Source organism: Necator americanus, chromosome III, assembly GCF_031761385.1.
Source record: "Necator americanus strain Aroian chromosome III, whole genome shotgun sequence".
NCBI classification, from domain to species: Eukaryota; Metazoa; Nematoda; class Chromadorea; order Rhabditida; family Ancylostomatidae; genus Necator; species Necator americanus.
The window spans coordinates 28,987,182-29,013,402 of NC_087373.1; the positions used below are offsets into that span (position 1 = coordinate 28,987,182).

Sequence of the window (26,221 nt, forward strand, 5' to 3'; positions counted from 1 at the left end):
TGTTTAGGAGATATCAGGTGAAAACGTTACAAGCATACATCAGGCATCTTCTCCAGAGCATCCAATGGTTGGAGTCTGAGCATCCAAGCGTTGGAGCCTGAGCATCCAATCGTTGGAGCCTGAGTATCCAGTCGTTGGAGCCTGAGCATCCAATCGTTGGAGCATGAGCATTCAATCGTTGGAGCCTGGAGAGGAAGCCTGATGTACACCTGTAACGTTCCCACCTGATATCTCCTATGTAAGTACATGTTAGAACATATATGCCTGCACGCAAATTATTATCAAAGGTTGCAGAACTTTCGCAAGGTGCGAATTCTATCCGCTTATGGAAGAAATAGCGTTAAAACCTTAGAGTTTCTAAGAAAGGACATAGAAACTCACCGCTTACTCGTTTCGTTGACTTATAGCGCAGGGCTCAGCTATTGAGCAAGATTTACTCTGGGTTAGAATACCTTTAGTAAAATATTTTCCAAGGATTCAACTTTCTCACCGTATCCTAGCTTCACTATTCCATTATTTGCTGCTTCTCAATGAGAGTTTTGGCATGAAAATACTTCGGATATTATGAATGTAACAACTTATGTTTTGTAATGAAACAAATTCGTTCAGTACGGACACAGCCGAAAAAATGAGCTTTGTGAATTTAATTTCTTAGTTTTTAACGCTAACGTAAAAGTGCACGATCTTGTGTGAAAAACGTGAAATGCGAAATCTTGTGTGAGATAATGAGTTCTATACATAGCTCATTACGGATGGTAAAAGAAAAGCTAGGAGTTCGTATTGTAGTATTGTCAATTTAGCTGCATTAAGTCAATATTATCCAGTCCCGAAGATAAACCGATATGTCCTGAATAATTTATTTATAGCTGTATTTCAAGGTGAATTGCGCTATTTAATTTTTTTGAATAATTTGACCATAGACTACTCAAGCCACCTAATATCCATTTAACCTTGCTGCAATCCTCTTGAAGGAATGACGATTCATAAATCACTCGAATTTATTTGCCATTATTTCACGCTTCGAATATTTTCTATAGGATGCAGTGATGCGTTGGCATAGAAGCATGCATTTATTTTTTTGTGGAGTTAATTTGTCACATGGTTATGAATATATGGCTCACTTGCAACAACAAAAAAAAATGCCTTTCCACCTCTTTCTCTCTTCTCTGGAAGCGAGAAAACCTCAAAATAAATTCTAGAGCACCATCTTGCAGTATTTTTACTTTTATTTCTCATATCCTTAAACTGTTCAGGATATTCTTGCTCAATTCTTTTTTTCCGGCATTGTTTGCCCACCAATTCTGCGACTATAGCAGGGTTATTTTGACGCCACGCCCCCTTTGTGCCCGCCTCTCCGTGAAAAATGAGATTGTGACAACAGCTGTCAGTCGGTGTTGATTTTCTCGTGAAACGTCGGTCCAACTTTCCTTGCGTTGAATGACGGGTTACTCTGGAATTTCCCGCATAGAAATGTTTGCATCGGAAACGTTTTTCACACAAAAAAAAACTGTGCCGCTACTAGATCTGTTGAAAAACATTTGCCAACTGTCAAATTCAGTCAAATCAATCGAACGGCAGTGAAACAAATAGCAATGAATCATATGTCGTCTTGTGATAGATGGTAGCGTTCCGCTTGCATGTTTTTTGAGGTCTACGACAGTGATTATCCTGGGCGGCGTTGTGTTCGTTTATCAGTTCGTCTCCGAGTAGTTTTGTCAACCGTTTGGTCATAGCATTTACATTCTCACGTTTCATCACTTTTCATACAGCCAGCTCATCCCACACTTTTCCGGCAACTTTGAAATATCTTGACCATTCTATACAACCATAATTCATCTTCATCTCAACACCGTATACTCACGACTAACAACTGCTGCTCGCCAGTCGTCGCTCGTTTTTCCTCGGAATGTGGCGACGATATTGATGAGATAATCATGGATCTATGTGTAGAAACGTTTCTTTCCCAACTTTCTGCTCTCATCGAGATTATTCTTCTTGCATGTTTTGCGTTTGTGAGCGCGAGCTCAGCCGGAGATGACAGATTTTATGGTGCTACTTGTGATGTTTACATTGCAATATTGATTTTATTTGAAATTTTTGCGCTTCTACTGTTTATGGGATTATCTGTCGTTGCCAATAAGTATGGAATAACGCCTTCAGTTCTGAGTAATATATGAAATTTTCCTTCAGTACATTCGCAGAAACATTTGTATAAGAATTTTAAAGAAAGAAGAAAAGAGAAATTCAGTTGTATGAGAATTTCGAGTAGCGTGTGTCTAAAACAAAAGCATGCTTAGAATTTCTGGATAATTTATGGCTGTCACAGGGCTCTCCTAAATAATGATCATCGAACACAAATCACTTTGTTAACTGTCTCGCTGTAGAATAACATTGTTAGATAATGAACGGTATGTTGGCAGTAATTCGCCAATTATTACTCCCCTTCGGCAGAAATAACCCTATCCATATCACGTACCACAGCAACAAATTTAAAGCAACTGCGAGAATCCAGAAATTACATTGATCATGAGCATCTAAACTAATCAGTTTCCCTGAAGAAAAAAAAATTACTCTCCTATGGATGATAAAATATAAAGAGATAAAGTGTGTTGCGTCACTTGTGCACATAAAAAAAATGCTTTGAAGATAATTTACTCTTTGAACCTTAGGCTCCTTCATTCTATCTCCCATTCGAGTGTAAAGAGTTGTTTCGTCAAGTTAGCTGATCACGCTTAGTGCTCCAGCTCAATCTAATTGTGGAATTTCTACAGTTTATTTTGCATTTTCTCTATGGCACATGCAAATTTATTTCTCTTTTACTTTCTATTTTTATTTTTATTCCTAATTTTGTCTGCGTTAGGAAAACAACGACTGAACTATTTTCCTCTCAATCAGGCAGTACTATACAGCAGCGGGTTTTCAATAGTCAGCAGCGTAAACGATGTGAAAAGCAAAAATATATCAACAACACTGTAATTGGGAAGCTTCAGTGAGACTTCTGCTAATTGTCGATTCGTATTTGATGGATTTTTCCGCATTTTGACTAGAATTGTGCTTATTTCTAGTAAAATTGTTCCAAATTAGCACTGTTTTCTGCTGCATTTCCTCTCTTTTCTCTCCTTATTCTATAAATGTATTATAATCATCTAACTTCTGTAGGCGTTCAAAAAGAAAAAGGTAGATAGACAAGGCCACTCAATTATTTGCGTATTAAATTGCAACCTAGAAAACCAGCCATTAAAGACAATGTCTGCCATTTGTCACTTCTCGCTGTTTCATCACTACAAATACTATAAAATAAATATATCCACTGTAGTTCTTCTCTGAACTACATTCACATGTACGATATATTTACCACCTCGATAGCAAAAATTCTTCCGCGTCGTTGTTTTTTTTGGTTGAATTTGCTCTTCAAGTTCTTTTCCGGTGGAAATCGGCTTTAGTAAATACTGGGACGTGACCTATGGATGATAAATAATATTTGCTTTCTCGTGTAAATATGCTCTGTATCATCGCACTTATGTAGCTGATTCCTTCTCGATAGGTCCTTAATCCATGTCAAGTATGAACTGGTCGGAGATTTTCTAGTGTTTATAGTTAAGAAAAAAATGGTAAAACTGAAAAAGTAGAAAAGTTTTTTTTAGAAATCCAAAATTCGTCATCGCTTTGCTGCATACTTACGAACAAAACACTTTGGGACTTGCCTAACTAAATTGTGTTTATTATGGCTGCAATTTTCTTATTTGATTCGTCCTTAATTGTTAATTTTTGTAAAATTGTGATATTTTACAATTACAACTCATTGCTGATGTTTTTGCTCTTATACAAATGTTCAATCGCGGAAGTTTCATGTTTAACTGACCATTTTGAACACCTCCTTTATTACCCAGGACACAATTAAAGGATTCTATCCAATATATCAGGTACAGAATTTAGTGTACCAGAAAAATAGTTGAGTATATTCCTTTTCTCACAGTTGAAATTTGAAAAAAAACCGGATTTGCGCAAAAAAATTCATTTGCCATTTGTAACGAGAAATAGGGGTTAAAATAGGAAAACCACATCGTTCTTTTAAGGTTTAGTTTTCCGATTTGTCTCGGTACTTACATTCCTCTAACATTTAGAAGAAAAGCTTTCGTTATTCGCTTACGTACACTTCTATTCTTCGTCTGTACTACCGTGGGAAGACGTTATATGCTAATCTGAATTATTAAATGAATAGATAGGTTTTAGAAAAGCAGCTGTGTGCAGCAGCTCAATTTTGGGGTTTTTAGGATTTGTTCAAAGTCCGTTTTGGTTTACGTTTAAGTCTTGTATCTGAAGAGAATATCTCGTTGCAAACCAGTTTTTAGGAGTTTCGTCTCTCTTGATGCATCTCGTTCCCCTGTTTGTGAACTTTTTAAAATTCTCTTATTTTATCTAGTCATGTATGTAAACGCTACAGTAATACTTGCACTTTCCATACTCTTTTCCCTTTTTTTTCGTAATTAATTCTCCTTTTCCCGCAGTACATGTTGAGTTTCTTTTGCTGGTGCATTGAATTAATACTCATTCTCATTAAAACGTGTTCTCGTTGAATTTTTAACTCACTCGCTTCTTATGACTTCCAGAGTTTTATATCCATCTTAGTGTTTATGTATACATATCTCAAGCTACTAAAATCCTTATGATTTTCTAGTTCCTCCCATTGAGATGGATACAGTAACGATGGTTTAGACAAAATCATGCTTCATTCGTTTTTTAAATGTTTGAAGGAGTTTGTTTACAGAAATTACCATAGCGACAATCTCAATTTGTAGTAAATTTTGTTACGCAGAGATTGTAGTCACAAAAATTGAGCGATTTTTTCTTCTCGAGTTTTCTTGAAACTTGTAGTTTCTGCTATCTATTCTTTTTTCTTCTTACTCAATACATTTCTCGCTACTTAGTAAAGAAGAATCATGTCACTTTTTTTATATCCAAGTGAAAATTGTGCATTTCTCCCTTTACCCATCTTGTTCAATCAAAAAGCAATCCGTATGACTTGGTTCAAACTGTAAGAGGTGCACAATAAGAGTCGCTTAAGTAAATTTGAACATACTTACTGTAAAGATAACCACGAGACTTTTGCTTGTTCAGTCATCTCGTCAAGATTGTACAGAGGGCGTGACGATCTTGACAAGAAGGACAAGTTCTAGAATATTCGACAAAAGCTTAGCGCCAAGTGCTAAGCTGCACCTTTTTCTCAGACATTTTACTTATCACGTTTTCAACTAGTCAACTTTTCCGAGAGCGAATTAATGAGAAACTATCATCTTTTGTTAAACTTTTAGCTCTTATGGAAGTGATCGAATACGTCTGAAGTTTTCGTTTAATTCTAAGTCATTCATATTTATATATTTTATATTTACTTATTTTATTCAGGTTGATCCTATTAATACGGATGCAATGAGTTGCTCAATTTACATCATATGTAAAAAGACGCGATTTTTGGACCAGTGTTTCCGAGTACACATATATGATCAACGCTGCTGTATTTACATCCCAAACACTCAAATCCACACTTTATCTGGTTTAATGAAAAATGTCGCGGAAGTTTTCGATTTCGACCTCATTACACTCGTTGGTGAGGTTCGGACTGTGATTTTCATGTGTAGCGCACCCAGACTCCTCATTTTTTGCCGACGAGACCAACTTTTGCACCCACAGGATTGATGAGATCAAACTTCGCTAAGCGGGTTGGTAATCGAAGTGCCCGATAAAGCAATATTTTCGCGCTCACTAATATCAAACTTTTTTTTGTCTGGTTCACTTTGACTCATTTATCTGTATAGCTGTAACGAGTTGTGTTGTTGTGTAAACTGAGGTAGTCAGGAGCTTCTGACAGCCTCTGGGTACGGACAGTGACTACCTGAAGGAAATACTTGTAAATGCAAAATATAACTGCCGGAGTTGCGTAAAAATCGTCATTGTAGCCTATTACAAGCAATAAGTCGGACTACATTTATATTTTGAAAAAATTTGTTTCATTCCAATATGTTTCCGAAATATATTCTCCGCAATGTTAACGAAAACGGAGAATGACTGCAATTTTGACAGCCGTCGGCAATTGCTTGAGTGCATTTCTTCATGGTTTCTAATTTAATGCATTCTGGTAAGTAATTGATCGTTTTTCCGGAGCCTTAGGAGGGCTTATTGCATCAGATCTCATTAGAAGTTTTTGAAATAGTATGGATAAATGACGTCGTATGTAGTCTCGCCTCCGCAACTTAAAATAGTCTCCACACACACATTTTCCGTCCAATAGCATGCACCGCCTCTTATAAATACAATGTGCATGACTAACTTGACTTAAAGGCATCACCCCACGAAACTGAGGTGGTGCAAATTTCAGGTGGAGCATTCTTATAAGGTATTGTAGATTATGGAGAGGAGGGTGATTCCGTCCATTTCTTCCTATTTGCAGTAAAAAAAAACCCCGAAAGATGCGGTGCCGCACAAGGCTGGCCCGCTCCAGTCGAATTCCCTGTAGAAAATAGCGCGCCAAAGCGCTTGAAGCCATATCTTCCGGGACGTTTATTACGGCAATTAGGAAGAAATGGACGGAATCACTCGCCTCTCGATAATCTACTATCCATTATAAGAATACTCCACCTGAAATCTGCATCATCTCAGATTCGTGGGGTGATGGCTTGAATCGGCGGGCTGATGTCATCGCATGAGGCGATTACCCGCATCTTCGCCGAGGTGTGCCGTCCTTGAACACAGCTCTCCCCATCCTTCTCGGTCTACTGCGTGAGCTTGCACAGAATCAATCCATTCGTCGCTAATCCATATTCTGCGAAACCTTACGTCTCGCCTGAACTGCCTATCCTCAGGTCCTCTTTCACCACCTGAGTCCAGAACTTCCGTTTTCGGCCAGGTGGCTTCCTCCAGCTCGAACCCGACAAACTCCTCAGAACTCGTTGAACATGGCGATCTGCCGGTCTCAATATATGACCAAAGAAGCGAAGACGATTTACTTTCCCCATTTTCGAGGGCGTTGCAAGATGTTGCAATCTTCCACGTGTCATCCGCCGGTATACCACACCAATTTCCGTGTAAAGATCTTCGTTGTGGCATACCATAGGCCAAAAGTAGCCAAGTAGCTGTCTAAGCAGCTTTCTTTCCCTGCAATCAATCCTCTCCATCACCGTAGATGCTGCTGCCCAAGTCTCCGATCCGTACATCATGATGGGGTGAATTGACTAGACTCGCAGCTTGACTTCGTTAGTGATAGGGGTCGACCACAGGTGTTTCGTTAAGGAGTTAAATGCAGAAGTGGCCTTAGCGCATCTTTGCTGAACATCTCTCTCGTAGCTGGTAACAGAACTCATCGAAGAGTTCTATCGGTTGTCCGTTCACCCTGATTCCCGTTCGAGGTCTCAAAGAGATCCACATCTGCTTGCATTTTTCAGGGCGTAAACGTAGTCCATAGGCTGCAGCCAGCTTCGATACAAGGTTGAGAACATATTGAAGTTTCGTACTGCTTTCCGCAAATACATCAACATCGTCAGCGTACTCGAGATCGGTCAAGGGGTGTCCTGATGGTGCTAGAATGATATCGGCAGAACACTGATCTACTGTTCTTCGCATAATGTCGTCGATGATGAAATTGAACAGGAAGGGTCCTGCCACTGCCCTTGTCTTACTCCAGTTACCACCTCAAACGGTGTTGTACATCCGGCTGGTGTTTGAACTGCAGCAGTTGTTCGCTGATTCATGTCATCAAGCAAGCGAACGAACTTTCCTGGTACTCCATCGGCGCGGAGCGCGTTGGGAAGAAGGCCTCGGTAGAGAAGAGTCTAACGCGGCCTCAAAGTCCAGAAACGCTAGTTGCATTGGCTTATTGCAACGCTAATTGCATTGGCCCCAGATTTCGATCACCCTCCTGACGATGAACACCTGGTCAATGGTAGATCGACCAGGACGAAAGCCTGCTTGCTCGTCGCGCGTTGTTTCTTCACGATGTTTAATGAGTTAGTCCAAGATAATGCGCTCCAATACGTTGTACATAACACGCAGCAAAGAGATTCCTCAATAATTCCTAGAGTCCGTGACTTCTTATGGAGGGGAATTATGATAGCGTGTCTCCACGAATTAGGTGTCCTTTCGTCTATCCATATTGAACGGATGATCTTTGTCATCTCACGATCTGCGCTAATCCCGTCGTCTCCACCAGATTTCCCATTCTTCATTTTTTGAATGACCAGGACCTCCGACTCGGACGGTGACTCCTCGTTAACCGCATATGTCGGTCTTTGAACGTGTTCGAGTTCAGGAGCCGACAGTGCTGGCCGGTTCAGCAAGGTCTTGGAGTGGTCCACCCAAATTGGAAGGGTTGCTTCACCGACAGCTACTCCATTGACAGTGTTGAGGACAGGAGAACATCTTTTCATTTTGCCGCTTTACTGTTTTAATAGAGCATAGGCTTCCCGCGGGTTCCCGTGCTCCCACGTCTTCTCAAACTCCATCGCTTTTGCTGTCCTATCATTATCGCGGTCTTGTTGCAGTTGACGACGCAGCTTCCCTTCGAAGACCCTTTTCCTGGTTGAAGTCACCAGCGCTGCGCGCGACACATACAGAATTGTACGTGGATTTTGTTTCCGCAGATGCAAGGGCAAACTTCTTCCGCGGCAATAGAACCGGGAGCGTTTTCCTTGCAGCGTCCTAGATGCACTCTGTGAAGGAATCCGCATCGCTAAGCTTCTTCCTGGTCCTTACTCCAACGTGAATAGACAAACGTTGGCGAAATTTCGTTCTGCATTCCTCGTCTTTCAGACGTGCCATGTCGATTTTCGGTTGAAGAGGAACTCCTCGGTTTCTCTTGTGGAACCGTATCTTGAAGCTGAGGAGAACTGGACGGTGGTCAGAGTCGAACGCGACTTCAAAAAAAAATTCTAGATTTTCGAAGATCTGACTGAGGAATGTTCCTCGCCAGAACGTAGTCGAGCTGATGTTTAAGAGTCCCCATCTTCCGCTTGCGCTGCTCTTCAGACGTTAAAATGGTTGACCCGTGCCATGTGAGCTGATGGCCTTTATGAATTGCTTTTTGGGGACGATCACAATGTGTATATGTAATAGTATAAGTTGTTTCAACGCTTGGGCTTAAATATTTATTTAAATTTGGCTGTCGGCACAGTAACTGGCAAACCTAATTTTTAAGTATGACGTTTTTCAGCTATGAACTCAGATAAAATTCCTTTGTGAATTGCTTTTTGGGTGGCGATAATGCCGCAAAAAGGGCTCTGTGGTAAAGTTCTGTTTATTTAAAAAAAACAAAGTTTACGAAACCGTTTCTGTTACCGTATCATCGTCATAATCATCAAAAATTTGTTATCCTTGTTGACAAATATATAATACCTCGGTACACTCAGTTGAATCCACAATTTTTTCTACCTATAACAGTGTAGCAAATGAAAAATTGTTCAACTCTCATTAAAAATCTCAGTCTGATTATTCCTATTAAAAAAAGACGTTTTTTGCATTGATTATGAAGGATCCTTAATGCGTTCAAAATTGAAGCCATTCTAATATCATATGTACGATTTTTTACTCACTCAACAGTAATTTGTGGAATAAACCACTGTAAAATAACTAAGTTTGTTTGTTGATATAAAAGTGGGCTAGGCATAGTTTCTTGAACTTTGATTTATTCGCCCTCGGATGATCTACCTATTCAATGCTATTTCCTTTTTTTTTTTGTTCACCTTAATCAACTACTACATGTGGTAATAGAAGCATCATTTTTACTTCTTTTGGAATTTTTACGACCTTACTTATTTCTCTTCCTTTTTTTCCTCACTGGATTCCTTTCAAATACCGCTTTCTTCTTCTCAACTCTTGGTTATCTTCATAGTCTGGAAATTTATTGATATCTTGAGACACATGAATTGCAAGAGATTACGGTACTCGTGAACCGAAACGTTATTAATCAATTACAAGTGATTAATTGCTGCAGATGATCAAATCTCGCAGTCTCAACTTCCCATGCTCACAAACGCAACGTATCAGCTGTTCGGGCAGTGTTGATGAAATTAGAGCATTGATGTAGGTTCACCTGTGAATATATCGCTTGTTAGAATGTCCCTGCACAAAGACATGAAATTTGTTTGCATGAAACGGTATGAAAACCTGAATGGTCTTGAAATGCTCTTGTTTCAATTTTCCCCCACAACTAGCCTAGCTTACATTATAACGAATTATAACGAATTTTAGTCATACGACACGAACCTCGCACTGGGAACCACCTTGGGCGTCATGGAAATGTCGATTGGGATTGCCGTACGGATGGGAACAGGCAAAGGACGATTCTGGAAACATTTATTTTATAGAGTAAGTCTAGACAAACAGAAAAGAACAACATTTGTGATAGATTCTGAACTTATGCATGTCTCTTGCAAAAGCAGAATTCTGCATTTGCAAGAGACATACGTAATTCTTAGTTACTCTTCCACTTTTTGTTTCTTCTATTCGCTACCTCGCGGATCATATTACAGTGGCTCTAGGGGCAATTTCAAGAACGTGGATAAACATATCTGAAGAACAAACACCCTTCAATGCAAAACGCAACCAAGAGGTTCTAGATCATTTACAATTTCGGTTGCACTTCATTCTTCTATTATAGAATTGCTGGAAAGGAAAGAAAATTTTTTTCCCCTACAGTAAGACCTGAAATTTTCTGCGATTGTCTTTTATACTAAAATTTTAGACTACTGGTTTTTTTCCATTAGTAAATATTCTGACGAAAGTGGTTCTCCGCAAGAACAAGGAAAAATGGCACCCTTTTCGTCTAAAATCCAGTTAGCAGACGCTCTAGTTTACCCGATGAGGTAACTCTTTAAGACCAGAAGATTGGCGAAGGAAAACCGCATGGAGCGAACTAGTGGAGAAATCACAACTAGGGTAATGACTCTTTCTGTGTGCTTTTGTCTTTTGTGAGGATTTAAGGATTCATCTCGCAGGACTGAATTTAAAAGGTTTGGGCGTTTTGGCGATATCTGATCCTTTATTTGTAGCGGGTGTTTTTTGGACCGTTTCTTTGAAAATATATGTGGATCGCTTTCCCAAAGCTAATTGTCACACTCATGCAATAGGATAAGCAACAAAATAAATGGTTCTATGTCCGTGGTCGGGGGAAATTTTCAGAATGTTTGGACTACACCCTCGCTCTTCTAGAATTATACACTTGATACCGTTCTCCTGCATTGAAAGAGCGGATATAAGAGCTTTTGGGATTAATTTAGGCTGACTTAGGATTGTGTTCAGTAGACAGGAGATTCTATCTCTAGGACTCCGAATACCACTTATAATCACTTTAAAGTCTCTTGGATTACACGAAGTGAGGTCATTTTGAAAGAGTTTGTGAGTCTTTATACGGAATTTTTGAAATGCCTTTTTTGGATCGGAAACCACTGCTGTATTGCCGTTGTTGTCCTATACATATCCCAAACGTACTAGCCCCATATCAAGATCTGTGAGGATTTTGATCTACGGAGGATCTAATGTTGGCTGCAGCTCAAGCAAATCAATTAAAAGCTATGTATTCAACATGTCAGGATTCAAGGACAGTGGGACATATGGAATACTAAGGGATAAATGAGCATTGAGAAGTGAAAAGGACTAAAAAGATCTGGCTCTGTGATCACCTATTCAACACCATCGTCCTTCCTGCTTTGACCTAGCTTCGGAAGCCTGGGCGTTTTACAAGTATTAGGAAAATGCGATCAGCATCAATTGAAAATAATTACAAAAACAATAGAACACTCAATTGAAAAGGTGATACTAGGAGCACCTTTACGCAAGTCAAAGAGGGAAGTTCAGCTCTACGTCATCGATCGAAGATCAGAGACGCTGATTAATAAAGGATAAGGTGCCTGGCATTAATCAACCCGCATGGGATGCTTCCCCAAGTTCACTTCAATTCAGGATCGTCTGAGGTTCACGAACGTGTAACTGGCCTCTACAATGACTTGCTGGGCTGGCCGATGCGTCAAATCACTGTTTTTATCTTCCCAGGCAGGCCTGGTACCAATTTATCGACCCCAGAGAGATGAAGGGCCTGGTGAGCCCTAGGGCGGATTTGAACCTCCGATCGATCTTGCAGAAAGCGGAACCTCTAACCGCTACACTACACCCGCCCCGCGCTGTTGCATATGTCAATAAAAGTAAAATTAGGTGGGCCGGGCACTTTCAACGACAGTCGTCGGACTGGATGCTAAACGACATCAGACATCGCAAGAAGACCCGGATCCAATGGTCAAACCTCTTCACGAAGTTTTTCAGAGAAATATACCAGTCCTTTGCGATAAGGAGTGGTATCTCGCGAGAAAAGAAGTCATTGGGTCGGTCGAGGATCGGGACCAATGGTAGTATTACTGGTGCACGCTCAAACGAATCGACGAACAGCGTGAGCACAACGGTGATACAAGTGATACCGTTTGCAAAATCATTTTTCTCTTAAAAATTATGAAAATCTTTGTTCTTCCACTGTTCTCACTCAGTGCAAATGACAATGAGCCTAGGAGCGAGGTCGTGTGCATACGCTACGACGAATTAGTTACTGAATTCGGACAGGATTCACTAATGGGTTGAAAATTGATGGGAAACTTGTGAAATCTATTAGTAATGCAAATTATTGTGAACTTGGGATTTTGCAGATACAGGACTTCTTGCAAGAATTCTTAATCCTACCCATCCCAAAGAATATAGTTGCACTTATTCACAACATCTTAAAGGCATCACCCCACGAATCTGGGGTGGTGCAGATTTCAAGTGGAGAGTTCCTAGATTATGGAGAAATGAGAGACGGGGTCGTAGATTATGGAGAAGAGGGTGATTCCGTCCATTGCTTCCTAATTGCCGTAAAAAAGGGAACGGAAGGTGCAGCGCGTACACAAGGCTGGCGCGCTCAAATCGATCTCGTAGAAAATAGCGCGTCGGAACGCTCGAAGTCGTATCTTCCCGGCCGATTTTTACGGCAATTAGTAAGAAATAGACGGAATCACCCTTCTCTTCATAATCTACGACTCCGTATAGGCATAACCCATCTGAAACCCGCACCATCCCAGATTCGTGGGGTGATGCCTTTAAGGGATGCTTCTCGTACTTTTGAGTAAAAAGTTGATTATTTGAACAAAACAAGAGCTTGAAACCGAACTTGATGAAAATTGGAAGCTATTTACGGGGAAAAATGCAATAGTTTCACTGCATTTTAATAAGATGCTGTGTATTAACCTTATTAAAAAGATCAAAATTAATTTTGAAATACTTATTATTCCGCACGCTAAATACGCTAAACCAACTCCTACTTCGAGGCTGTCTTCAGTGCCTCATTCCACCGTTCACGTTCCGCTGGACATTTGCTTCGAGAAGTGTTTTTTTTTCTTCAAAATTAGCATATAGAAATGAAACTTGTATTCTATAAGAATTCGTTGCTGACGTACCCTTCATTTAAACATTTAGTCTTAACTGTGGGCACTCATATCATCTTTCCCAATCTTCCTGTTTATCACATTCTCACTTACGGGAATTGCGCTCGGAATTATTTCACTCCGGATGGGTATAGATCTATTTCAAAGGTAAATTTGCTAATGGGTGGATTTTCATCTGGCTACGGAATATAATTCTCTAAGAACTTTAGCCTCACTTTTACCAGTGAGATATAAGCCTAACATGTCTTTTTACTTCTGAATTTAATCGCATGTATTAGTAACGAAATTATTTTTTGCAGTTGTTTCGAATATTTGTAGTGTTGAAGCGAAGTAAAAGAGCTATTTTCGACTATCTTCATTTGGATTAAAATCTCATGTCCTCTTATATTCCTATACAAGAAAATCACAAACATTTCAAAGCAGGGATCACATCTGGGGCAGAATCGCCACAAAAAATCTACGTCAACAATGGCTTCTGATAGGGATACAGGTCTTCTTTCCTTTCATTTTCTATTTTTGAAGCAGAATAGAAACTTTCCAAAGCAAATTCCCCAGCGGAAGTCTAGTGTGAGCCTGAGGCACGGTTCACTGCCTGGCAATCGCAGTTTGGTCAACGAATATAGGAGGCGAAATGCTGAAAGTGTCAAAGTTGACCTTGACTTTATTAATGAGGTTAGATGCATAATATTCAATTAGAATGCAGGGATGATTGCATTTTCCCCGTCAGTAGCTTTTGTATCCATCAATACTTTAATTTTTAAATTTTTTTTCTTCAAATCATCAACTTTAGTTCTATCCCGTACAGCTGTCAGCTATGAAATGGGGTTTCAAAAATGTTTCCTAGGATATTATGAAGATGAAATTCTGATTGCGTAAAACCATCTGTTTAAGGATGGATTCGAATGAGAATTTTTGCAAGCAGCTCTCAATCTTCAAAATTTCACCTTCACAATGAACTGCCCTGCGAATACATTTCACAAGAACAAAACGTTGTCATCATTTTTCAGCTCATTTCATTTTCTTTTCAACACTGTCCATAATCCGTAATTAAATCCCTTCTAAGACAGAATGTCTCTATTTTCGTTGTTCTTTGCTGGAATGTCTTTAGATTTACGTAAACTCTGCCGCGAAAAAAACAAAAATTTTAAGAATTTTTGAGAAAATTATGAATTCGAAAGCAGTATGCTTGTATAATTATAGTAGAGCAAGTGTGTGGTCAAAACATCCTCAAGACTTTTCCAAACAAAATCCGCTAGGCCATTTATTTTCTATTATGTCCTAGCCGAGGCATTTCGTGATGCGGAATGAGGTGAATGACCCTTTAGAAGTATAGACTGGATCATTGCCGATCCCATCTTTACGTCTCAACTCCTAGCTGCTATTTCAAAGAATCTCTGAACCGATGACTTCAACAAGCGCTCATTTAAACCAAACCTGTTTGTTCGGCTCGTCACCACTGTATTTTGGTAGATTTGAGTTCTCTGTTTTTTTTTTCAATAGAGCAATAACTTCATCCTTTCACCTTTTTACATAATATGAACATCTGGATGAGGACATGAAGCAGAATGAACGCATCCGTAAATGCTTGTAGTAGCCCTTGATACTACTTGACGTTGCAAAATTTCTCGTTCGCCGAATAAAAAAATGAAAAAGTTTTTCATGTTGCATCAGAGTGTATTTTTCAAGTACCGTTTTATGATTGAGCCGACACAACAACGAAACGAAACAACAAAACGGTAACGAGAAAAAAAAAATTGGGGTATTCCTACCAATGGTAGGTTATCTTACCTACATAATTCTTGACCTAAACATTTTTCATGGTTTTTCTAGTTGTGTTTTTTTCTAGTTGTGTTTTTTTTTCTTCTAAAATATTCTTCACGTGGTTTTTCATCTGATTTCTACAATTTCTCCCAAGAAGACTCATCTTTAAAAAGTTATTTGCTCAAGGAAATGATTATGAATCCACAAACTGAGAACACCATCAGTTTCTATATAAGTGTTGTATCCAACGGATTTGAAAATAAATAGGTTGAGGAGTTGAGAAATGATGAGTTAGGAAGAAATGAGTAAATTTCCAGCCACATTAATCGAACCACTACTTACTCGGACCCTCGAGAATCTGCAGCTCCAGAAGGACCACGAACCGTAAAACTTCGGCGGCGGCCCGAAATTGGCTTCGGTTTTGTGGCAGCCGGGCAGCATCCGACAGTTATTCAATTTGTTTCGGCAGGTAGGATAAACTCCTCCAATTATCCACTGAACATCTATTTGCAGTAAAAGAAAGAATATCGAACCCCTCATGAGCACACAATAGTAACTCTTTGAAATGGCTTATTTTAAAATCCAGAACTCAAGACTTAAACTTTCCGCCTCATTGTTGTAGTTGTTTGAAGACTAAGTAAATGTAGTTTTTTTACTATTATTTCTAGTACTGATTAACTACTGTAATGTCATAAAATTTTTTGTTCCGCTTTTCAGGCATACAAAAATTAATGAAAGTTTATCAGCAAAATTTGTAGATTATCTCAGTTCCTAGAAAAAGCTATGGATTCCAGACAATCCAGATTTTGTACGCTATCACTTCTCCGTAAGGTGCATACACGTGTATTAATTTTTCTCTATATTTCAGTTTTTGTTTCCTTTATTCGGTTTCATTGTTTCTCTTCTCTCATCCATTTAACTGCATCTTCATTCTTCTTACTATTCATTTGACACTAATCTAATTTTTCAACGCTTTCTATTACATAAACTTCTCCTTTTAATCTTCTAATTCATTAACTTACTAAATTACTTACTTTCTCAGCCACTCTTTCACCCACTTGTCGTTTCACTTACGCTTATTCATGCGATTTTTTCTTCAAACGGTTCCATATCATTTTATATTGCGGTAACCACTAGTTCAATTCTGATGTTGCGCCAGCCGACTCTATTCTTTCATTAACTCTATTCTTTCGGCAGACTCAGATTTTCATTTATTTATTTAACAACTCTCCTAAAAATCTTCCATCCAGTCTTTTTTTTCTAGAAGGCCCCTCTGATGGTTTGCTGTATGCGAATGATCAAATTCTCGCCGTGAATGGTACGGACGTGCGACAGGAAACGAAAGATAATGTCGTCGCAATGGTGCGGTCAGCTGAGGATGAGCTCGAGCTAACTGTTGAACAGTTGCCTTTACGGCCGGTCAGTGGGCTGTGTTTACTTTGTCTAAAATAGAATTAGCTGCCATTTGTGCTCTTTAAGGAGTCAAATCACATGAAGAAGAGTAAAGATTAGATAAAATTACGGTATTCGCTTTCAAAAAACGTGCCCTTCTAAGTGGTGACAGAGGCTTGAAAAGTCCCAATTAATTATCTGAGAAGTAAATAAGAGCAAGAGAAGAAAACCTAGGAAAGGAATTGTTTCTTTCCTCTAAGAATTACAGTGAACCTGACTATCCAGATCAAATTTTGACAGGATTAAGCAGTATGATAAAGAGGTAAAAACAAATAGCAAGAATGCATCTCACAATTTCTTTTCTGTAAACAAATAATAGTAAAACAAACAAAACAAAACAAAAACAATTTTTTTCTGCTGCTGGAAAATGTCAGGAAAATATTTTTTTATTCGGACTACTAGAAATAGAAACTGATCCATGAACCATCTCATTCTTGAGTTTTTTCTTAAGATCCTGGAGAATTTCTGGTGTTGAGGTCTTTTCTGTAGCAGGTAGAACTCCTGAAATACATAGTTTTCAAGTATCACCACGAAACATGTCCCATAAATCCTGGAAGCAAATGCTTTGCGAACATCACAAAACCAGCAGAATAAAGCCGCACCACGGCCGAACTCCCTAAACATCCTGGATTTTCGGAGTTGAACAGCAGAGAGTAGATTTCATTATTTGCACAATTGTGAAGAATTGCTTTATTAGGTTAGATTAGATTTTAGTAAAGAAAAAAACCAGCACCGAATATTTTCCAGAAAATTGTCTTTAAGCGTAATTCCTGCGCAGTAACTAAGTACGGAGTTTAAAGACATCACTCCACGAATCTGAGGTGGTACGGATTTCAGGTGGAGCGTTCTTATAGGGGATAGTAGATTATGGAGAGGAGGATGATTCCGTCCATTTCTTCCTAATTGCCGTAAAAGACGGCCCGGAAGATGCGGCCTGTGCACAAGGCTGGTGCGTTCCAGTCAAACTCCTTGTAGAAAATAGTGCGCCAGAACGCCCAAAGCCGTATCTTCCGGGCCGTTTTTTGCTGCAATCAGGAAGAAACGAACGGAATCACCCTCCTCTCCATAATCTACTATCCCCTATAAGAATACTCCACCTGAAATCTGCACCACCTCAGATTCGTGCGGTGATCCCTTCAATGGGAGAAAAACATCTCTTATCCACGCAATACTCCCCAACATTTTTTGGTTTAACTCTTTTTTGGCAGTATCAGTTTTCCGTGAATTTTTACAGTATTTCAGCGATCTTCACGGCGGAGTTGTCGTGTACGTTTTACTGACCGTGTCCTTGTTGCTTCAGTTCCAGATGCGGTAAATTTTGAAATCTTTTCTTAATCAATAACAAATACGATTCTTTGGGACCAACGGCGCTTTTGCAGGCAACCGACTTCCCTCCTCCGTTGCCTAATGCCTTACGAGTCTACTTGGAAAACGGACAAACAAGGTCTTTCAAGTATGACGATACGACTACCGTCAGGGTTAGCATAGGTTTTCCTATCTGTTGTTTGCATTCGACTGGCAAATCGCTAATTCCAGGATATTCTGAACTCTATTTTCTCTAAACTACAACTTCGAGCGAAGTCACATTTTGCCCTAGCTATGGAGTACTCGTTAGGAGCTCGATCAAGTCGTGTTAGTTTGTTGAGGCCGGATACAAAGATAGATGAGGTAAGTTGCATTTTTTGCTTATTCAGAAGAGAAAAAAGCTCTGTAAATTCGGGAGAGTACATGAAGAATTCTGCTACGATCGTTACCAACAACATTAAACTTTTCGAATATTATTGTAAGAATGATAATTAAGAAGTGGGTAAAAGGTGACCCTACTACTAACCAAGGATGAAGCTCTTCTTAGAGGTCTATCTGACGTGATTATTTTTGCTGCTAACAGGGAATTCGCTTTCGCTATAGTTCGCTGATTTTGACTGTTGACTATTGAGAATCTAAATATTACCATAAATTAGAAGTGGGATCAATTTGTCCTCTAAAATAACATTTTGCACTCAAAAGATTAATGAAGTGAAGCTGTCTTGAGCGGATCTCATTGTCTGAATGATGTCTATTTAAATGATTATTTCATTGCTAATTTCATCGTTCTATTTTTATTTGGGCTAACTTATGAGTGTAAGAAGTTTCCTCGTCGGGTATAATGCTCCGATCGTTGTATTTGTTGGCGAAGCTACGTTTCTCGCTATAGATAGTTGCAAATCATGTCTAGAAGTTAATTCACCACAGTGAATAACCGAGTGTAATCGAGAGTTCCTTCAAGCGTCATATTTTTTCCATATGATTCCAAATTGAAGCCTGAATGCGATATCGCATCCAGAAAACGTTGATTCACGTTAAGCACTTTATCCTTTGTTCTTTATAGATGATCCGAATGCCAAACTCTGATCACATTCGTTGTGTATTTCGATTTGCTTTCATTCCTAAGGATATAGAAGCGTTATGGCTTGAGGATCCTCGTGCGCTGGATTATTACTATCAACAGTGCACCGCTGACGTCGTACGGGGGCGATATGCGTTTGAGATGAGGTGAGCATTTGAAGTGCCACTTGAATTTCAGCACATTGAGGTTTCTTTGCGAGAAAATGGTTTATTTTAGTGCTCACATCATATGAATACTTCAGATACGAGGCCTGCATTCGCTTGGCAGCCCTTCACATGCAGCAAGTTGCCGTCGAATCGCATCTTCTTAAAGAGAACAACACCGTATCGTTGACACGACTGGAGTGGGTTGTTGTGAGCCATTGGAAAGCATGAGAGGAGATGTTGTCAGGAAGAGACAAATGATACTGAAAACAGACATTTAGATCCCGAAAAAGACACAGAAAAGCAATGAGTGAAAAAAAATACAATGCGTGACGTGAAAAATGACGAGATCTCCTGCTGCTCAGAATCCTGCCCTTATGATGTTTCTTTTGGATTTCTCAGAAACCTCCTTTTAAATTACAAAAATGTCTTGTTTTAAAAAGGTTTTGCAAGAAAAAAAGCGGGGTTCTTTTGATTTTGAGTTCCACAACAGTATAAGCATGAGAAACTGGGAACTAGTTCTATCCAAAGGTAGACTCGATTTTGATCCTTTTTTTGTAAAAAAAAATACATGGGTACTCCATTTTTAACAAATGTCAACAATGAATGAATCAATAGTAATCGAGAGAAAGCTGTGCTATTGTCAAAACTATCAGTTAAGACAGTTTTCAGCAATAGGTATACTTATTGATTTATATTTACCACCAAGAAATGCTACTGACAAAAATTGTGTCGACCACCTTATATTTCCAAATTTTATAGGTTCTCGAGACCGTCTTCGAAAAATGTCCCGACTATGGGAACGTTTCATAAAAAATGAATTCATAAAGAAACAAGTAGTAGAAAAAAGAACAGAGAGAAGAATGTCACTTTGATATCATCTGAGAGAGAACTCGGACCACTGTATCGTTTCTGATCCAAGAACATACTAGCTTATATGGAATGGGTGTGGTCGCTCGCTCGCTCTAACACCGTCAGCGCTCTCATTGTATTTGTGAATACAAACGTAGGAATTCTTAGGATATATTTAGGTTGAAGAGATAGGAGACAAAATCTGTTTCCTTACCTGTTCTACTCTGTTGTGCCATCTTTAGAAAACACTACCTTACACCCTAAAGGTGCCTTTTTGTGTTCTGCTTTCATTAGGCGAAAATAACACCGACGAATATTTGCAATTAAGTGACTTTTCTCACATATCCAAGCGAAAAATCATTTCTGAAAATATTAAGCTGTTGTAGTACGCCCGTTAATGGTCCTTCTCTCATTGAATACTTCTAGCATAAGATTTTAAAACATTTACTCATTGTTTAATGTGTTGACTCGGATGAACCCAACACATCTACCCTTACTTTCCTTTGTACACGCACCCTTTTTCTTTTGTCCTTACCAGAAGTTGAAAGCAGCGTACGAATCTAACATGTTGAGGGAATTCAGGGAATTCAAAGAAGAGGTTGTACATTGTGGGATCTGGATGGTTACGCTCGTCTCTCTCTAGTTTTCGTAGTAAACAGCGTGGAAACCATTTCATTTCCTACGAAGTACGTTGAAACGCGCCTCTAAGTACGCGCCCCGGTCCCCTCAGCAGCCCATTCATAGGTTTTATTTGAAAAGACTGGTGAGAAGACATCTTCTGATCTTCGACCACTCGCACGTGTACACAGAGGTGGCGCACTGCAAATGGAAGTAAAAAAGGGCGCCATCAACGCAGTTGGTTACGACGATTACGGAGAGATGAGCGGAACCGCCCCGTATAAAGCTTCTCCTGCAATTTCCCTCACCAAATCAGATTCGTGGTGCGCTGCCTTTAAGCGCATCGCCCCAACTCTGTTGGACGACCATACTTGAAATGATACTTAACAACATTTAAGCAAGACTACCCACAACTGTTCATTTTTAAGGACCGAGTACGGGATGAACTCATTTTTGCCATCGATCTTGTTGGAGAACGTTAAGCGACGTGAAATCCGAAAGCATATACGGTATTACTTGAAAAGAGACAGCGCAAAGTTGAGCGAAAACTTAGCCAGGCAGGCGAATTGTGGTGGCCTTCAGCAGTGTAGGTTTTCTTCTACGAATTACACTAACACTGTGAACACAGTGCTCCACGTTCAGCTCTACTCTTAATGCGGGTTACGGATACATCTGTATCATTACGTGTACGATACTTGGATCTGCTAGCACATCTTCCCACATTTGGTGGACGAGGATTTTCTGTGACTTTTAAAGAAAGTCAAATCGACATGATTATGCAGGCGAGTTCGCTGAATAGGTTTATTTATTGCTCTTAGATGACTTTTTAATATTTTTCAGATTGATCCCCGAGCAGGATTGCTCGTCAGGCATCCAGGAAAAACCGGTCGACCAACAATATCGATAGACTATGATCTTATCGACCATCTTGTCGTACGACGAGAATCAGAAATTTCCTCGCTTATCAGCATTCGACTAAAGAGCAATCCTGACCAGGTAGGAATTAAAATTCTGGTATGCTTCCGTCATACCTACTCAATCCCTTGCAATAGGTATTTCAGGGTCTTGAATTCTTGGTGGACAAGGATGATATCGACGATTTGGTTGTGTACATATGCGGTTATCAGCTAATCCACTGCAATCGCAACCTGACATGCGATATTGACGATTCACCTCCTCCTAAATTGGAACCGCCTACAAACCGTAAGCGAATTAGTTGTGTGTACGAAAAAGTGCATTTTTTTACACTCAAACCAATCGTCTTGTCGGCTGGTGGTTAGGTTCCAGAGCTTTTTTTCTATGTTTTATCCACTTAGCTGGTACTTTTTTTAACCTGTTGAAAAAGAGCAGAATGAACTAACCAGTGGTAGGTAGGACTACCTTGATCCTGTTATTCCGGCAGTTTTGAATCTGAATCTTCTCAAATGCACAAGAATCGAATGTTTTGCTTGTCGCAACTTCCCCGTTTTATGTAAATGATAACTATGTGCAGTAGAAGTCCGTATTCATGTAAAAAAAATATTTTTACTATATTACACCAGTCTGAACGTCCGGCTAACGCCGAACATCAGACTTCCTGCGGTGCATGCGTCGCCCATTTTCAGTGGCTAATAGAAATATGTGGTGACAGTTCTCGTGAAATTAAATTTGAATTTCTCCTAACGACACTATTTTCGTTATTGAAATTCAAGCATTCACTAAATGATCATGAATTGAAGTTATGATTCCATGGTCCTCTTCCTAAAGGCGCCGGTGTCACATTTAGAGAGAGATTCAAGTTTGATTTTACACCTACATATATCGGCACAGTAACAGCATGAAAACATAATTCGAAGGATGAGATTTTCTTCTCTTTCTCCTCAAAAACTAGTGGAGAATAATGGGCCAGCATTAAACGACACGACCCATGATTAAGATAAGCGTTCAAGTCAGATCACATAAACTGCAAGCTGCTATTTGAGTGGCCGGTTCCAGTCATATTTGCAAGTTTTTATAAAAGTATGCTACGAACCTGATGGACCAAACGTGAAGGGGAATAGAGGTGCGGAGGAGTAAAAAGGGGTGAAACGCAGCACAGCAGCCATAGAGTGGTTCACTACGTTCCGTTCACTACTTGACAAATTTATTGGGAATTATTGTGCACTACTACTGCCCTGCGACGGATCATCGGCGACGTGGGACCCGTTTAAGCCATTTTGCCGTTCTCTGTCGACGGTATACCAGTTCGACGCATGGGACTCGTCCCTTCCCATTATAACGCTTTTTGGCGCCGGCGAATCAATTCTCCACAATTCTACTCATGGAACCGGTCCAATTCCAATGTAACGCTTTTTAGCGCCAGCTCAGCTGTGTGCCAGCGATGCACCGTATCACTACTTTCTGGAATTTCGTTACACACATATGCGATTACGCCATCGAATTAGTGTGCCGGTGCCAGAAAGCCGTAAATTGAGGTCCGATAAGTCCCACCGCGTTGGACTAGTGCGCAATAACTTCGTGTCTATGTCGCAAAAGATAAGATTTCTTCTTGGAAATCTTTCCTAGTGCATTCAGAACGATATTGAAGGTTGACAAGGAGAGAGAAAGAGTTCGATGGGATATGCATAGCATCAAAGAATTCTGACGCCTTTGATAAGCAAGAAGTTGTCCAGAAGTCGGGCCAATAATAAAGTTTCACCAAAATCTCGTTGGCAAAACGGGAAAACATAAATACAGTTCCTAACAATTCCCGAAGTTTCAAGAAAAATGAACTAGGAGATTGTTGGAATTTTCTTGCTTTTCTTTCACGGAGAACGACCAAGATTCTTTCTATACTAGCTTCTTCGTTTTCTTAAAATGCTGCAATTAAAGCGAAAACCAGCTGAAGATATTTACTTCTGACATTTGAAATGTTTTCGCTGTACTCGAATTGAGATTCCACTGGGATGTGCATATTCACTGTTTCTCGTCGTTTATTTGTCAAAACTCTGAACAAATGAGGAGCTATTAATGTTTAGAGTTAATCGAAATTTGGCTCGTAGGAGACAAAGGGTAACCACTTCAAGCGTTCCACTATTATATATTGATGAACAGAGATTTTATCAAGTTATTTCATCAAAAAGAAGTCTGCTTGCAACCATTTAAAACATGCTTGACCTTCTTACAACTGTATCTTAATCATGTTCCCTTTTCCCTATTCCGTGGCAGATCTTGCAATTAATTGTATTAACAGTTTTTGTCTTTGTTTTCATTCCGTTTTTGGCTGTGTTACAATCTTTGCGCATACGGTTGCACCATGATCCGGCAAAATTCATTTCGATCGACGAGATTATCACCACGAAGAACAGCCAGAAAAATGTGAACGGTGATACACATGCTCAATCATGCAGCAACCAAAACCTTTGAAAGTTACTGTCTTATAACGAAAAAAGTCTCTTTTTTTCAGCTCCTCCTTATTCAGCAGTGCACACAGTGATACCCTGCGGATGGAACTATTCTAGCGATATAAACAGTAGTGAGCAAGTAAGAGTTGATTTTTTTCTTTAACTATCGAGAATACTCTTTGGATTGCTATTTTAATTTCTTGAAATAGCCGGATTTCGAACATGCCATACAATTGTTTTACTCTCCAAAGTAGTTAAAAACTCGTAATTGGACATTTCACTTTTTGTCTCTTCTGACACGTGATGAATTCCGTAGTGGACTTCACTTCCGTCGATCAAACTTTGTATGTAGGCACCTTCTTGCATGACGTGGATGTGGAAATGGGGTTGCAAAAAAGCGGAATACTGCTTTTATATTTTATATGAGTATAGAATTATTTGACTAAATCAAAACCTCTCTCTGACCCTCTTAAAAACAGCGCAAAAAGTAGTCATTGGCGAATTTTCTCTCATGCCACCTATGAGTTTTAGAGTCTTGATCTCACCACTGACCCACCACCATATGAACTTGCCAACTCCTTTGCTGATTCTCACAATGAGAAAAAAGAGGATGCGACGGCAAATACCTCCTGCAGGTAAGTTCTTATTCTGATTGCAACTGTTTTTTTGTTGTTGTTAAACTGGAAAATTCTCTCTCTGTAAAGACCATCGCCATCACCTCGACAAAATTCGGAAACGGCAAGGAAGTTGTTGCGAGCCACTGATTCGTTGCTCACTAAAAATTCCCAAAAGTTGCAGAAAAAAGAGATTCTTAGCCCGATTGTTTCCAGGTGTGTTTTATTTCTTCAACTCATTTTACATAATTGGGCAGTTTTTTTGAGGTCGCAATAATGTTCCAACAGGCGACATAACTTGTTGTTCACTTTCTTTTCAAGCGTTAGGCGTGGCAGTAATTTTCATACCCCATCAGCTACTCTAATACTGCCCAAGGCGGTGGAATGAAATCATGAAATAAAAAAACAGAAAGATATATCTATTCATGATATATCTTTTTGCCAACGAAGAAAAAATGCACTATCCGTGATTAAAGGTGAGAACTAAAGAAACCCCCCTTTCAATTTGAAAGATATTTCAGATCCGTGCGCCTGCTGGATTCTGTATCGGACTCATCAGATGCGGATGATTCATCATGGAGTAGCCCAGTGAGAAGTCCGTTTTTGGAAAACGAACCAAGAAATCATCTCAATGGGTGAGTTGATTAATTCTTCTCCTTTGAGTCTTCTTTGAGACTGATGACTACAATTTACAGGTCCCCTGAACAACATATATTCCACTCAGGAAGACGGGAGTCGATTGAAACATTAATCGGCAGTGTCAACGCGCAGCAGGTTGCCTATTTCAATGCTGTTCCTATTATCCTTCTTATTCTCTAGAATACTTTGTTTTGTTTGTTATATTTTGTGTACTGTATATTCTCATCATATCAAATTAGATTACATTTTTATTCGCACATACATGTTATATTTTATAGCTAATATTTCATGAACTCAGTTTTAAATTCTCCTAGTATAGTTTCTTGTTCAAATTCCTGCTTTATCTCTCTTTGAAAAATTCATTTCAGGTTCCCAATCTTGAGAGTCTCATTTTACTATATCAAGAATCGAATGGAGTAAATCCAAAATCAAGCAAATTTGACAGGAATGGGATAGCAAAAATGATACAGTCAAAGGATGTTGAACGCAACAGTGATTTGACGTAGGCATCCGATTTCCTGTCAACGAGTATATGAGCTGATTTCACCATTTTTAGTCCCTCCATCGAGATACCATCCGCACCAATGGCATCAATCGAGGAGGAAATGGCAATCAGTCAAATTACAGCAGCATCGTGAAGTGCCAATGAAGACTGTAGTTCTGCCAGCCGTCAATAGCTAATGATTCCGAGGAAATTATTTCTCACACATCTACATTCATATTCAGATCCGGAGCTTTCGGAAATGCCTTCTTCTTGTGGAGATTTTCTTTTTGTTAGAGACTTGTGAAAACAAGTGTGAAAAGAAATTTCTTATTCTATCTAGTGATTTTGTGAACATCGTTCAAACAAGCATACCGGTATCATATACATGGCTTCTAGTCGATGAGCTTATGTACATGTTTAATATGTTGTCTGTACACTTGGATAAAGCTATAAGCTTCG

General features: G+C 39.4%; 4 protein-coding genes across 4 annotated transcripts; 1 reads left to right on the forward strand and 3 right to left on the reverse strand.

The window, feature by feature from the left end:
• Window positions 1-6,690: 6,690 nt before the first annotated feature.
• Window positions 6,691-7,101, reverse strand: RB195_011290 (uncharacterized protein; the record flags this gene model as incomplete). The annotated part of the gene is made up of 1 exon (XM_064192638.1): window positions 6,691-7,101. The coding sequence occupies one exon, from the start codon at window positions 7,099-7,101 to the stop codon at window positions 6,691-6,693; it is 411 nt and encodes a 136-aa protein (XP_064050221.1).
• A 204-nt stretch (window positions 7,102-7,305) lies between these two features.
• Window positions 7,306-7,614, reverse strand: RB195_011291 (uncharacterized protein; the record flags this gene model as incomplete). Its single annotated transcript, XM_064192639.1, has 1 exon — window positions 7,306-7,614. One exon carries the CDS (start codon window positions 7,612-7,614, stop codon window positions 7,306-7,308), a length of 309 nt encoding a protein of 102 aa, XP_064050222.1.
• Window positions 7,615-7,901: 287 nt separating this feature from the next.
• RB195_011292 (uncharacterized protein) lies at window positions 7,902-8,417 on the reverse strand (the record flags this gene model as incomplete). The annotated part of the gene is made up of 1 exon (XM_064192640.1): window positions 7,902-8,417. The coding sequence occupies one exon, from the start codon at window positions 8,415-8,417 to the stop codon at window positions 7,902-7,904; it is 516 nt and encodes a 171-aa protein (XP_064050223.1).
• A 1,562-nt stretch (window positions 8,418-9,979) lies between these two features.
• On the forward strand, window positions 9,980-25,916 carry RB195_011293 (uncharacterized protein; the record flags this gene model as incomplete). The annotated part of the gene is made up of 20 exons (XM_064192641.1): window positions 9,980-10,068; window positions 10,237-10,353; window positions 15,530-15,681; window positions 16,477-16,631; window positions 17,907-17,975; window positions 18,044-18,142; window positions 18,201-18,332; window positions 19,033-19,196; window positions 19,292-19,393; window positions 21,092-21,249; window positions 21,306-21,445; window positions 21,504-21,659; window positions 21,725-21,866; window positions 24,088-24,164; window positions 24,557-24,660; window positions 24,730-24,855; window positions 25,161-25,274; window positions 25,335-25,413; window positions 25,647-25,780; window positions 25,835-25,916. The coding sequence occupies 20 exons, from the start codon at window positions 9,980-9,982 to the stop codon at window positions 25,914-25,916; spliced, it is 2,391 nt and encodes a 796-aa protein (XP_064050224.1).
• Window positions 25,917-26,221: the final 305 nt, after the last annotated feature.